Source organism: Leishmania donovani, chromosome 1 (assembly GCF_000227135.1).
Source record: "Leishmania donovani BPK282A1 complete genome, chromosome 1".
Lineage (NCBI taxonomy): Eukaryota > Euglenozoa > Kinetoplastea > Trypanosomatida > Trypanosomatidae > Leishmania > Leishmania donovani.
Window position 1 is genome coordinate 256,966 of NC_018228.1, and position 12,537 is coordinate 269,502.

At 64.6% G+C, this 12,537-nt stretch overlaps 3 protein-coding genes across 3 annotated transcripts; all 3 read left to right on the forward strand.

Annotated features, from left to right (window-relative positions):
- Positions 1-1,452: 1,452 nt before the first annotated feature.
- Positions 1,453-4,506, forward strand: LDBPK_010830 (calcium/potassium channel (CAKC), putative; the record flags this gene model as incomplete). Its single annotated transcript, XM_003857847.1, has 1 exon — positions 1,453-4,506. One exon carries the CDS (start codon positions 1,453-1,455, stop codon positions 4,504-4,506), a length of 3,054 nt encoding a protein of 1,017 aa, XP_003857895.1.
- A 1,026-nt stretch (positions 4,507-5,532) lies between these two features.
- Positions 5,533-9,573, forward strand: LDBPK_010840 (potassium channel subunit-like protein; the record flags this gene model as incomplete). Its single annotated transcript, XM_003857848.1, has 1 exon — positions 5,533-9,573. One exon carries the CDS (start codon positions 5,533-5,535, stop codon positions 9,571-9,573), a length of 4,041 nt encoding a protein of 1,346 aa, XP_003857896.1.
- A 2,168-nt stretch (positions 9,574-11,741) lies between these two features.
- Positions 11,742-11,885, forward strand: LDBPK_010850 (peptidyl dipeptidase, putative; the record flags this gene model as incomplete). The annotated part of the gene is made up of 1 exon (XM_003857849.1): positions 11,742-11,885. One exon carries the CDS (start codon positions 11,742-11,744, stop codon positions 11,883-11,885), a length of 144 nt encoding a protein of 47 aa, XP_003857897.1.
- Positions 11,886-12,537: the final 652 nt, after the last annotated feature.

Sequence of the window (12,537 nt, forward strand, 5' to 3'; positions counted from 1 at the left end):
TCACGCACGCCCGTGCCGGAGAGGGGAAGGCGGTGGTGGCGACGATGATATGTGGTGCGCGGCCGGCATCGTAAGAGAGGTCCTGTCGGCACGTCTTGCTCTTCTTCTTGCTGAATGGCGCAATGAGTAACGCACCTGTACAAAAGCGAACACGGACACCCTCGCAACCGTCACCTCACGCGCGCAGTTGCGCGCGTGTGTCCAGAGCCCGCTCCACCCCAAGCCGCGCAGCAGCTCTGGCCACCTCTCCCTCCCTCCGCCATGTGTATTGTGCCGCACACAGATGAGCACGATTGCTGCAGCTCCACTCCTCCTCCTCCTCCTCCTCCTCTTTTTTGCCTGTTGCGGCCATCCTACGGTGCATACGCCTGTGCGCGCCGTCGTCGACGTCACTGTCATGATTGTCGTCCACACAACACACACATATATCTATACATACGCGTGTATATACACGTTACTGCATGGATGCACGCATGCGTGTGTGTGTGTGTGTGTGTGTGCGTGCTCTCACAGGTGCAGCGATTCGAGGCTCTTAACTTCGTAAGCGTGATTGCCAGTGCGTCCTTCTATGGGTGTGTGCGTGTGTGTGCGTGCGTGTGCGCGTGCGCTTCTCTGTACGTTCCTGTCATCACGCTAATTTTTGTTTGCGTTGTGGCTCTCGCTCTCTGGACGCCACCACCACGTCCATCTACCCTCCCCCTCCCTCCCCTCTCTGCTGTGCGTGTGCGTGTACGTGCGTGTGTCCGTCTGGCTTTCCTCATGTGACGCACACACACACACGCACACTCGGTACCACCGCCAGTCTTGCAGTCCTCCTCCACGGCTTCTCTCCTCTCACTCTTCACTTTACTGGCTTATCACGGCGGGCGACGTTTTCGGCTTACTTGCGGCGTTGTCCTCCCCCTCCCCTGTTTTCGTTCTTTTCTGTCTCCGTCTTGGGTACGCGCCCCGGCGCTCGGATCCGCTCGCTTCTCCTCCACCGGGGGCGTCTTGAGACGGACGCCTCGTCCTGCTCGCGTACGGCGGCGCCGACCCGCGTGCCGTTCTTTGCTTTTTATTTGGGCGTTCGTGTCTTTCCCTTTTCTCTCCTCTCCGCTGGCGTCTGTCGTCGTCGGTCTCGCCCTCTGACAGGCCTGGTGAGGGCGAGCAGCGCCTCTCGAGTTTGCCTGTCTGTTCCCTCCTCCGGTTCGGTCATCAGGGCGCCCCTGCACCGCTCGTGCACCGCACCGCCGACCCTCGCCAGCGTCGTCGTCGTCAGCTCTCTGAGTCCGTGTCCCTCGGGACGGGCGGGGGGGGGGGTGTCTGTGAGTAATCAAGTCGTTGTCTAAGTGTAACACGGTGACTCTCTCCGCCTGCGCGCTGGTGTGCGCTGACGACGCCGCCGCCGCCCCCACCACCTCCGCGCTCCCACCCCACACGCACGCGTCTCGCTTGAGGTCCAAGGCCGCTATCATGGACAAGCGCATGTCGCTGTGGCCTGTGCGGATGCGGCTGGGGCGCCGCAGCGACCGGCCACCGGTATTCATGGACGAGCACTACGCGCACTCGGCGCAGCGCTTCCGCTCGCTGCGTAATTTTGTTGAGTTCCTCGACCAGCGCCACACCAACGTGTCGGTCTTCGGCCTGCTCGCGCACACCACCATGGAGGTCGTCTCCGTTGCCTTCTACGTGTGGACATCGCAGGTGGCTGCTGCAACGTCGGTGACCGAGTTCGCGTGGGACCTGCCGGTCTTCATCGTCGAGTTGGTGCTGAGCATCATCTTCTTTCTGGCGTGGGTGGGGCTGTTCTTCTTCGAGCCTGACAAGAAGGCGTACCTGATCTCGTGGCTGTCGCTGGTGAACGCCATGACGAGCATTCCCATGATCGTGATCGGCATCGGCGCGCTCAAGGACTCGAGCTGGCGCTCCGTCTGGGTGCCCATGTACCTCCGCGTGTGGTGGCTTTGTGACTGCCTCAGCGTGCTCATCGACTACCCGCAGATCGCACGCCACACTCCGGAGGTGTGGCGAGAGATGGTCCGCTACTTTATTCGGCTGTTCGCGGTCATGTGCACATGCGTTGGCACGCACCAGATCGTGGAGTCCTGCTCAGGGGAGTACGTGGACTTGTACGACTCCTTGTATCTTATTATCGCCGCCTTCGCCACGATCGGCTTCGGCGACGTCACTGCCTCCACGACACCAGCGCGCATCTTCATGATCGCGTTCATCGTCATCGGCATCTGCTTCTTCCTTCCACTGTTCCAGCGACTCGCTGTGATTGCCGAACGCAGCCAGCTCCACAACACCTTCGGCGGCGGCGGCTCTGCGTCGTGGCTGCGCCGCGGCTGGAAGCACCCGCATGTGATCATCTGCGGGCAGTTCAGCGACCTCTCCGTCGAGCTGCTGCTTAGGAACTTCTACGCGGGCTGGCGCAAGTACCTTGACACATGCATCGTGCTCATGGCGCCGGAGGAGCACTCGCCGGAGGTGCGGCTGACGGCGAACCTGCCGTGGCTGAAGGGCCGCGTGACGCTCATGGTGGGCGACCCCGCGAAGCCGAAGGACCTCGACCGCGCCAAGGCACGCGACGCCGACGCCATTTTTCTGTTCGGCGACTCGCGCTCGACCGCCTACTACCAGGACTACACCATCATTGCGCAGTCCGTGGCGGTGAGCCTGTACGACCGGAACCTGCCGCAGCACCTGCTGCTGCACCGCAACTGCACGGTGAAGCAGATCAGCCCGTACGCGGCGAGCGTGCTGGAGGTGGAGCGCATACTGCACCACCTGTTGGGGCTGTCCATGGCGCATCCCGGCGTCGTGCCGCTCATCGTCAACCTGCTGCGCACCTACGAGTCGCTGCCGTCCGACATCACGCTGTCGCGGCACTGGGTAGAGCAGTACGAGTACTCGCTGCGCAACGACATGTACGGGCTAGAGATTCCGGACGCGCTGCGCGGGCGCGAGTTCCGCGTGCTGGCACGATCCTTTTTTGAGAAGGACGTCACGCTCATCGGCATCCTCAACGCGCGCAGCGTCGTGCAGCTCAACCCTCGCGAGCTCGTGCCAAACGCGAAGAAGCTCATCCTGATCGCGAAGACGATGAAGGTGGCACAGGACGCCACCGACGCCATCGCGCGAGACCATGAGCAGACCTTTGGCGAGGAGATGCTTGCGGCGCCGGACCCTGATGAGCACGACCGTGCGAAGCGGCGACGCGCAAGGTCTCGCTTCCTCGCCAGCCTCAGCAGCAGCAGCAGTAGTAGTAGTAGCGGTGTCGACGGCGATGTTGGAGACCGCAACGGTGCGTCGAAGCAGCGTGGGGACCGGTGGCCGAGGCAGACCGCACACGTCAGCGCGTCGCGGCCCGCGACGCCAACGGCCACGACAACCGACTCGCAGAGAACGCAGCCGGTGCGACCACACGGTGCGGCAGCAGCGCTAGAGAACGGCAACGGCCTGGCGCGTGCCTTCCCCAGTGTAGTCTCGTTGCATCCCAGCGGCAGCTCCATCGCCGCTGAGGACGACAGCGGCGACGAGTTTGACGCGAGGAGCCGCGTTGTCGCTGCCGCACCGTCGCCGCCGAGCTCCATGCGCGGACCTCCGGTGCGCAGCGGGGCGCTGATGCGTATCGACGACGCTTTCGACCTCGAGAACCACTTCGTCGTCGTCGACCTGTCCTCCGCCAAGGCCAAGGACGAGTCCAGCCGCTACGCGCAGGAGGCTGTCAACACCGCCGTCGCGCACGACATCTTCCACGTCACAATGCCAGTGCGTCAGGCGTACCCCGCCAACGACATCGTGCTGCTCACCAACGACGTCAGCTTCGGCCCCTACCTCGACTACTACTGGAGCGTGCACCGCCAGAACAGCGCCAACCCTGTCAAGTGCATCAGCGGCTGCGGCCTCAATACCGCCGACCTGCGCCGCTGCAACCTTGAGCGCTGCGCCGGCTGCTGCGTCTTCTATGCCGGCGACATCAGCCGCTCCGGCTCCACCAGCGCCATGTCCATGCTTACCGTGCTGTCCATAAACGATATCCTGCACGGCATCCCGTCCTTCCCCGTCGTCGTCGAGCTCGAGGGCCTTGCCAACCTGCCTCTGTTCCCGCCGCACGCCGAGGACCCGCGCCTGCGCACGAAGGCGGAGATCGACTTTGTGTACGAGCCAAACTTCATCATCGGCAACGCCGTCAGCCGCCTCATGCTGTTCCCCGCGCTGCAGCGCACCTACTTCATGGAGGAGTTCATCGACGTCATGGACGTGCTCATCAGCGGCCACGCTCCCGACACGCCCGCGCTCGCGCGCCTGCCGCTGTCGCTGTGCCAGACAGAGCTCCAGACCTACGAGGACGTCGTCGTCTACTGCCTCAAGTTCGGCTATCTGCCCATCGCTCTGCAGCGCCGCATCGTCGACGTGCGCAACCCGTCCATCGACGGCCAGCGCTTCGTGCTCACGAACCCGCCGCGCGCGCTGCCAGTGAACCAGCAGACGGACCTGCTCTTCTACATCACGCCAGGGTAGGGCCGCGCGGGCGGGCGCGCAGAAGTGGAGCGTCATCAAGGTGTGCGGCTCTGTGACGCAGTGATGGCCACTGAGGCGAGGATCGAGTTGGTGTGTGCGCATAGGTGCGTGGTATGCGCATGCACTTGCAGTTGTGGAAGCTGAGCGAGGCGGGGAGGGGGAGCAGCCTTCAGCATCGCCCTCGTGCCGGTCCTCATCCCGATGTCGCTTCATGCTCCTGCCGCGCATGGACGGGCGTTCTCGCCAATCCGAACATCCGCGGCGGCGGCGGCAAGTACGGCCGTGATCGTCGTGTCATCATGCACCATTGCCTCGGCGACCTCGCCGCTGCAGCGTGGTACCTTCGTGCCTCCGGCGTCGGCCAACCCTTCCACAACGCCGACTAGAGGTTGCTCGAACGGTGGGCCTGCTCATGAGCTGCGCCTCGAACATGGCACCAGACGTTCCCCGCTGCGGTGGGCGCCAGGTCGGCGTGCCGGGCGTGTTTACGTTCTACGGCTTCACAACTGGTCACGCGTGGGTCTCCGCCTACGGTAACCCGGACGCGCAGGAAGCCCACGCGGTTGTGAAGACCGTACAGCCCCGCTTCTCAGCGTGTGGTCGGCGTCGAGTACCCGGCTATCCTTGTCGTGACGGGCCACCACGGTGATCGCGTGGCGCCACTGGCACTCGCTGAAGTACGCAGCGACGCTACAAGGCGCTAGCCCCCGGAGGTCCGACGGCCCCCTTGTGGCTCGCGTCGACGTCTCGAGCGGACGTGGGCAGACGCGTGCAGCACCGCCCCCTTCCCCACAGGCGTCCCTGTGCGCTGTTCTTGTCCTGTTTCTTCTCGCTCTGCCGCACACCTTCCGAGTGCGGCGCCCTGCGGTCCTGTGGGCCACCCGGGCCTTGCGGTCCGCCACCGCCCTGTGGTGGGCAAGAAGGATGGCGCAGGAGGTGGTGGTGGTGGAGCCTTAAAGCATCGGCGGCGACCTGTGGGCCGTACACGTTTGATGGACATCAACACCGCAACGAATAAAAAAAAAAATGAAAAGCGCTCAGGGAGGCGGGAAGAGAAGGGGCCGAGCAAGTGCCGCTGCACGCACGCACACACACACACACCTCTCCCTCTCTCCCTGTGTTGCGGCGACGGCGGCGGCGGTGTCGGTGATGCTCATATCTGCCCTTCATAATGTTGCGCATCTATCTTCCCTCCCTCCCTCCCTCTCTCTCTTCTTGCACACTCTCGTCAACCCCTCCCCCCCCCTCCCTCTGCGGGAGGGTGTGCAGCACGGGAAAGAGGTCTGCACGGCTGCTGCCCCCTCCCCCTCCCACGGGCTGTTCGCCACTGCCGCGTGTTATCGTGCGTTGATGTGCACAGTCCTGCTTCTGTCACCACTGTGCCTTGTGCTCGCTGAAGTCTTTCTCTGTGCGTCTCGCTGCGTGCGTGGAGTGCGCACACGGCCCACATCCTCTCCCTCACTGCCGTGCTCCGCTGCCTCGCGCATCTTGCGCTTTTCGACATACACACGCCTGCGTGCTTCCCTGGTAGCCGTGGCATCACGAGAGAAGAGGGAAGCGTCGTCGATGACTGGCGCGTCGTCGGTGATGCCGGCGCCAGATGACGCAGCGACGCCCACCACTGCCGCCGCGCGCTTCACCGCCGAGGACCCGAACGCCAGCACGACGACGATTCCAGCCGTCGAGGCATCCGCCGCCGCGACCCACGCCCAGGTGCACCTCAACGCGAAGGTGTTCATGGTCAACCTCGGCCAGGACGTGCAGACAACGGTACTTGGCCGCTTCCGAAACCTGCAGGGCACCATACACTCACAGCTGCGCAACCTGCAGAACAACGTTGCCAACCTGCGCCACTCCACCGGCATCCCGCCCGAGGCGCTGCACAGCCGCTGGGTCTATCACTACAACCACTCTGCCCTCGGCATCCACAGCCTCCGTAAGCTGTTCGACGTCATCGAGCAGCGCTACTCGCACGTGTCTATCCTGCTGCTCTTGTGCAACGTCGGCCTCGAGGCCGCCGCCTTCGGCATCTACCTTCACGTGCAGAACGGCCACGTCACGGAGGACTGGCGCGAGTTTGACTGGGGCCTCGGCTACTTCATCGCCGAGGTGCTGCTCAGCGTCGTCTTCATGGCCAGCTGGATCTCGCTGCTGGCGGTGGAGGCTAAGAAGTGGAACTACGTACTCAACGCGCGCTCGCTCATGAACTACCTCAGCAGCGGCTGGATGCTGCTGCTCGCGCTCGGCGCGCTCCTCACGCTGGACCGGGCCTGGACGCACGTCTACGCACCCATGTTCCTGCGCGTGTGGTGGCTGCACGAAAGCCTACTGTCGCTGCTGAACTACCCGCAGATCAGCGTCTACTTCACCGAGAACCGACTCGAGATGGTGCGCTCCATGATCCAGTGCATCGCCGTCGTCGGCATCAGCGTCGGCATCCTCCAGGCCGTCGAGAGCTTCTGCGGCGACCCTGTCGAGTACTTCGACATGGTCTACATGATGCTGCTGTCCTTCTCGTCCATCGGCTACGGCGACGTGACGCCGCTCACGGTGCAAGGCCGCCTTCTCATGATCATCTTCATTGGTGTCGGCTTCAGCTACTTCGTGCCCATCCTGCAATACGTGGCCGACCTCGGCGTGTACCACCTCTCCTATGCGTACTACACCACGTGTTTCAAGCGCACAGACCACGTCGTGATATGCGGCCACCTCGGCTACAACGAGCTGCGCATGCAGCTGAAGAACGTCTTTGCTGAGGACCGGCATTACCTGAACATGAGCGTGGTGCTGCTGCTCCGCGAGCAGCCGTCCGCGCAGGTGCTGCTACTGCTCAACTCCCCCAAGTACCGCAGCGCTGTGCACCTCCTCGTCGGCGATCCGGGGGTCCCGACGGACCTCGATCGCTGCAACGCGCGCGGTGCCTCTGCCATGTTCCTCTTGGGTGCGGGTACCAACTCCAGCTATTACAGCGACTACGACCTGGCCGCGCAGACCATGACTGTCAACGCGCTCGTCCCCGATCTTCCGCTGTACATCCTGCTGCACCGCTCACGCTACACGAAGTCTTTGATGCCAAGTCGCGCCATCGTGCTGGAGTTCGAGCGACTGAACCACAACCTGCTGGGGCTGGGCTGCGTGCTGCCGGGCATGATACCCCTTGTCGCCAATCTCATGCGCATGTTCGACCCCATGACGACTGAGGCGCTCTGGGAGCTCCGCGACTTCAAGGACCTCCTCGGGCTCAGCGGCAGCGCGGCGAGCTTGCGCGCGATGCGGAAGATGTGGGCGCCCAAACGCCCCATGCTCACCTACGGCTCCGCGACCATCGAACTGGGCCTCGGTGCGGAGCCGGACTGGATGAGCACGTACGAGGCGTCACTCGCACAGCACGTGGACACGGTGGCGGCGCCGCCGCCGGTGCAGCGGGGCCACTACACCGTCGTCCGCCTGGCACGCTTGCTGTACCGCACCGATATAACGCTCATCGGTGTCGTGCGCAGCAGCGGAAGCGGCGACAGTGTCGTCGAGCTGGCGCCACGCGGCTCGCTGGTCGGCGTGAAGAAGCTCATCGTCATCTGCGACGTGCGCCGCGCCGCGCAGGACATCGTGGACGAGATCGTCAACGACGCCACGCGCGGCAGCACCAGCAGCGCCGCGGCCGGCGCACCCGCCATCCGCCCGCCACCGCCGGCCGGCGTGCAGGCCACCGCCGTCACGGTCGTGCCCATCCCCGCCAGAGAAGACGCCGGCGCTGTCTGGAACTCCAGCGCCACGACCACCACTATCGCGCCAACCTCGCGCGCCAGCCAGACGTCGCTGAAGCCAGCGGCGGCACCGGCGCCAGCACCAGCACCAGCACCGGCCACAGCCACAGCAGCAACCGTTATCGGCGCCAGCGCGGTGGAACTGCCGCGGCGGCCGCACCGTGTGGCATGCGAGCGTGCTGCGGAGGCGCGGATGCCGCACAACGACTCGAGCCTCGTGCTCAGCGCCGCCATCGCCACAGAAGACGATGACAAGAACGACGACAACGAAGACGCGCTGATTGGGGCGCTGGCGTCGCCAGTGCTGCTGGACGCGGTGGGTCGCGGCCGCCCGGCTTGCATGGGCGCCAGGGTAGGCGCACCGGCCACGGTAAGCCCGTCCTCACCGGTGGTCGCCGCCTCGCGCAGCGTGCTGCGCGTGGAGCCGGACGTGCGCCACCTCGCCAACCACTACGTCTTCATCGATCTATCCAGCGCACACGAACGCACCAACTGGTCGCGCGAGGCCGCCGTCGAGTCGCGCACCGCCAAGGCGGCCGACTACTACGACATCATGCGCCCGGTGCGCCAGCACGATCCCGACAGCAACATCGTGCTGCTCGCGAACGACACCAACTACGACAGCCTCAACAACATGTGGGAAGAGGAGGACGTCACCGGGTCCCTCATCGTCGTGCAGGGATGCGGCCTCTTCACATCCGATCTGCGCCGCTGCAACGTTGCCAAGGCGGCCGCCGTCGTCATCTTCTCCGCCGGCGATCGCTGCGACGAGCACGGCGACTCGCTGTCCGTACTCGTCATGCAGCTGGTGCGCCAGCTCATCAGCGAGGACAAGCACGGCAGCGCCGCCGACATCCCCATCGTCGTCGAAGTCGATCACGCCGAACTGGTGCCGCTTTTCGCGCCCGCCATGACCGTCGGCAAGGACGTCAAGACGGCGGAGTGGGTATTGGAGCCAAGCTTCATGTCTGGCTGCGTCGTGTGCCGCCACATGCTTGACACAGGCCTGCAGGAAATGTACTTCACTCCCGAGCTGCACGACGTGCTCGAGCAGCTGCTGTCGTCCAAGTCTGAGTCGCTGCTCGTCACCGTCATGGCGCCGGACGCGGCGTGGACCGTCTACGAAGACGCCACGTCGTTCGGCGTCGACAACGGCCTGCTGCCGCTCGCTATCCACCGCTTCCACGAGATGATCAGAGACGACACCAGCGTTTCCTTTCGCTACATCATCACCAACCCGCCGCCTTCCTTCCCGCTGCACCCCGACGACTTCATCTACTGCCTCAAGCTGTGTGACCCGTAGGATGCGGCAGGCCTCCCCACCAAGGCGGCTCGCTCTTGTTTCGGCGCTATCCCCATCCCCCCGCACACACACACACACACGCCCGTCCGTCCGTCTCGTTGTTTTCGTTGGCCAAAGGAATGAAGGCGCCCCGTCGGCCGGCACCGCGCACACCCGGCGGTATTCCCAGCGTAGCCCTTTTTACCGCTGCCCGATCCAGGGGGTGAGCGCGGGGGCGGCGGCGGCGGCGACGAGGGCGTCGCAGGCCATATTCGCCCAACCACGTATCCCCACCAACCACATTTACGACCGCGACCGCTGGGCCCCGCGCGGACTTGGCAAGTGGCCGCCATCGATGAAAACGCACCATGCCTTTTCCCTGGGGGTCCAGAGGCGGGGCCGCGGTGCGCGCGGTCCCCCGTGATCCAACAGCAACCCCTCGCCTGCCTGCGCGACTTCTTGCGGACTGTGCTCTCCTCCTCCTCCTCCTCTTGCCCCCTCCCCCCCCCACCCTCCGCCCGCATACGACACGCCAGGGGGGGGGGCCGCGCCCTCCCCAGGCGGCGTCCGGGCAGCCCCCGCCACCCATACGCGCCGCCAACCCCTGCCCCCCTAAGCCCGCTCTTTTCTTCTGGCCAGCACGTATTTTTCCCCAGTCCCCTGGCGCAGAAAGTTTCACCTATTCCGTTTTAAGCCCTCGGCCCTTTTCCGCCGCGGGGTTTCGAGTTTTTGTTCCCCTGCCAAAAGGGAGCGCCGCAAGCCCCAGCGACGGTTTCCGAGGCAATCGTCGATTTCCAGAGAGGGTCTGTTCCGGTAAAACAAAAAAAGGCCGGCCGCCAGAAGGCAGCATCACTAATGGCACGATGCGCACACAGAGCGCCACACGGAAAAAGGAGATTTCACGCGACAATGACGCGCAGAACGAGTGATCTTGCGCCACCTTTGCCTTTCCCACACCCACGCACCTTCGGAGGCGCACCCGGCCCCGGTAGCCCAGCGCCAACGGCCAGGCTTCCGGAATGAGAGATCAGCGCGACGGAGGAACAAGAGGCCCCAACGAGAAGCAGACGAACGGAACAGGCTGGCAGCCCGGAGGGCCTGTGGTCGAGCAAAAAAAAACACCCGCCGCCATGGCACGCCCCCCTCCACCCAGGCAGCCAAAAGGAACGCCTAGCCTCCCCCCCCCCTTTTCGCCTTTGCGGCCCGTTTTCTGCAAAGGAAAACGGTGGCAACCTAGCGCGCGAAACGGAAAAAAAAAACCGCTGTCACCGCAAAAACTTGGCAGAGGAGTGCCTAAGACTAAAGGCATCGGGGGGGGGGGGCGCCACGCCCTGCCATCGAAAACCCCGTCGGGGAAAACGAGGCCCAGCCCCGGTGGCGGGCCGTCGCCAGACCGCCACCCACATCCCTTTTTTCCCCCGCCACCCTTTTCCCCAAGTTCGGAAAGCCGGCGGGCGAGCCCACCCGACCGGGGCCCCACACCAAAGAGAGGGCAAAACCTTACAGCCGAAACCTTTACAACTGCACCACGTTTTTACCCTACATCTTCCAGGCTGGATTTCCGCCCCGCAGCAAAAGGGACTTGGGGGGGGGGGGGGGCGGCGCTCTGCGCGCGGTTCCTTTTGTGGCGGGGGCGCGGGCCGTGGCCGAGACACCCCCCACCACCACCACACCCACAAAAGCCCTGGCGCCTGGCCCTTTTACTCGGCGACGGCGGCAGGCCTTACCACCGGCCACGACCCCCCCCCCCGAGCCAAACGGGATGGTTCCGCCAAGCCTTTCCCCTTGCGCCCCGCAGGCTTGAAACCCAACCAAAAAAAAAAACGCGGACACACCCCTGGCAGCGAACAGGGGACGAAGCGGGCCATCTGCCCCCGGGCAAAAAAAAAAAGCAACCCCGGCAAACACACATCGCATACACGAACATACCCGGTACGGCGCGCCCGCCCGCCCGCCCCCCCCCCCGGCCCACGAAAGCGACCGCCCTTTGATCAGATCACCACGGAGCTCTACGCTTCCGCTTTCGAGAAGGGCATGGCGGAGAAGATGGCAGAGATCAGGCGACCAAGCCCAAACCTGACGAGCCCACCCTCGAAAACACGGTTGCGGCACTGGGGCGGGGCGGGGCGCCGCTTGGGCGCGCACGTCTGGCCTTCCAAAACCCCTGCCCCGCAGACGCAAAACCGGAAATGCAAAATCCGGAGCAGGCCCACGCCCCAAAGTTCTCCGCCCACACGGACAAGATCTACCCCGATGGCGCCTTTTACAACCGCATCAAGGCTGTGCACGACGAGCGTTCCAGCCTCGCTGGTGAAGACTTGCGGCTGGTTTGAAAATACGCCGAAGGGTTTCGCAGGGCCGGCGCCGGCCTTGGCAACGCAGCGAAGGAGAAGCCGAGGCAAGCGAACGAGCGCCCCGCCAACCCCAAGAGCGGTTTTGCAGAAGGGGGACGGACACACGGGGGACCGCGCTGCTTGTTGTGGGTGGCGCCGCCCGGGCTTGGGGGCCTCGGCGTGGTAGGGGCCACGCGCCCCAAGAAGGGGGCAAGGAACGTTTGCTATACGGAAGGAAAGCGTTTATTAACGCAAACCGGGCGCCGCAGCAGCCGCTAGCGTCTCTGAGAGGCCGCGGGGGGCACCACAACCCGTTTTAGGCAAGGGCCCAGCGCGCCGGACGCGGTGACGCGAAGGACACAAGCGCCATCACCGTGGAGATTGCGCAGCTGCGGCTGAGAAAGGCAAAGCCGCTCGGCAAGAAGAGCTTTTCCGAGCGGCAGCTGCAGAACCAGATGGCCGGCCCGGCATCCGCGGAGGCCTTGCTGCGCGATATGGGCGATGCGGCGGCGTCGAAGGTGAAGAGGGAGGCGGCTGACATCAAGCAGATGATTCGCGAGGAGGGTGGGGACTTCGAGCTGGCGCCCTGGGACTGGAAGCACTACGCGGAGCGAGTACGCAAGCAGCGGTACGACCTCGACGATAACGAAAC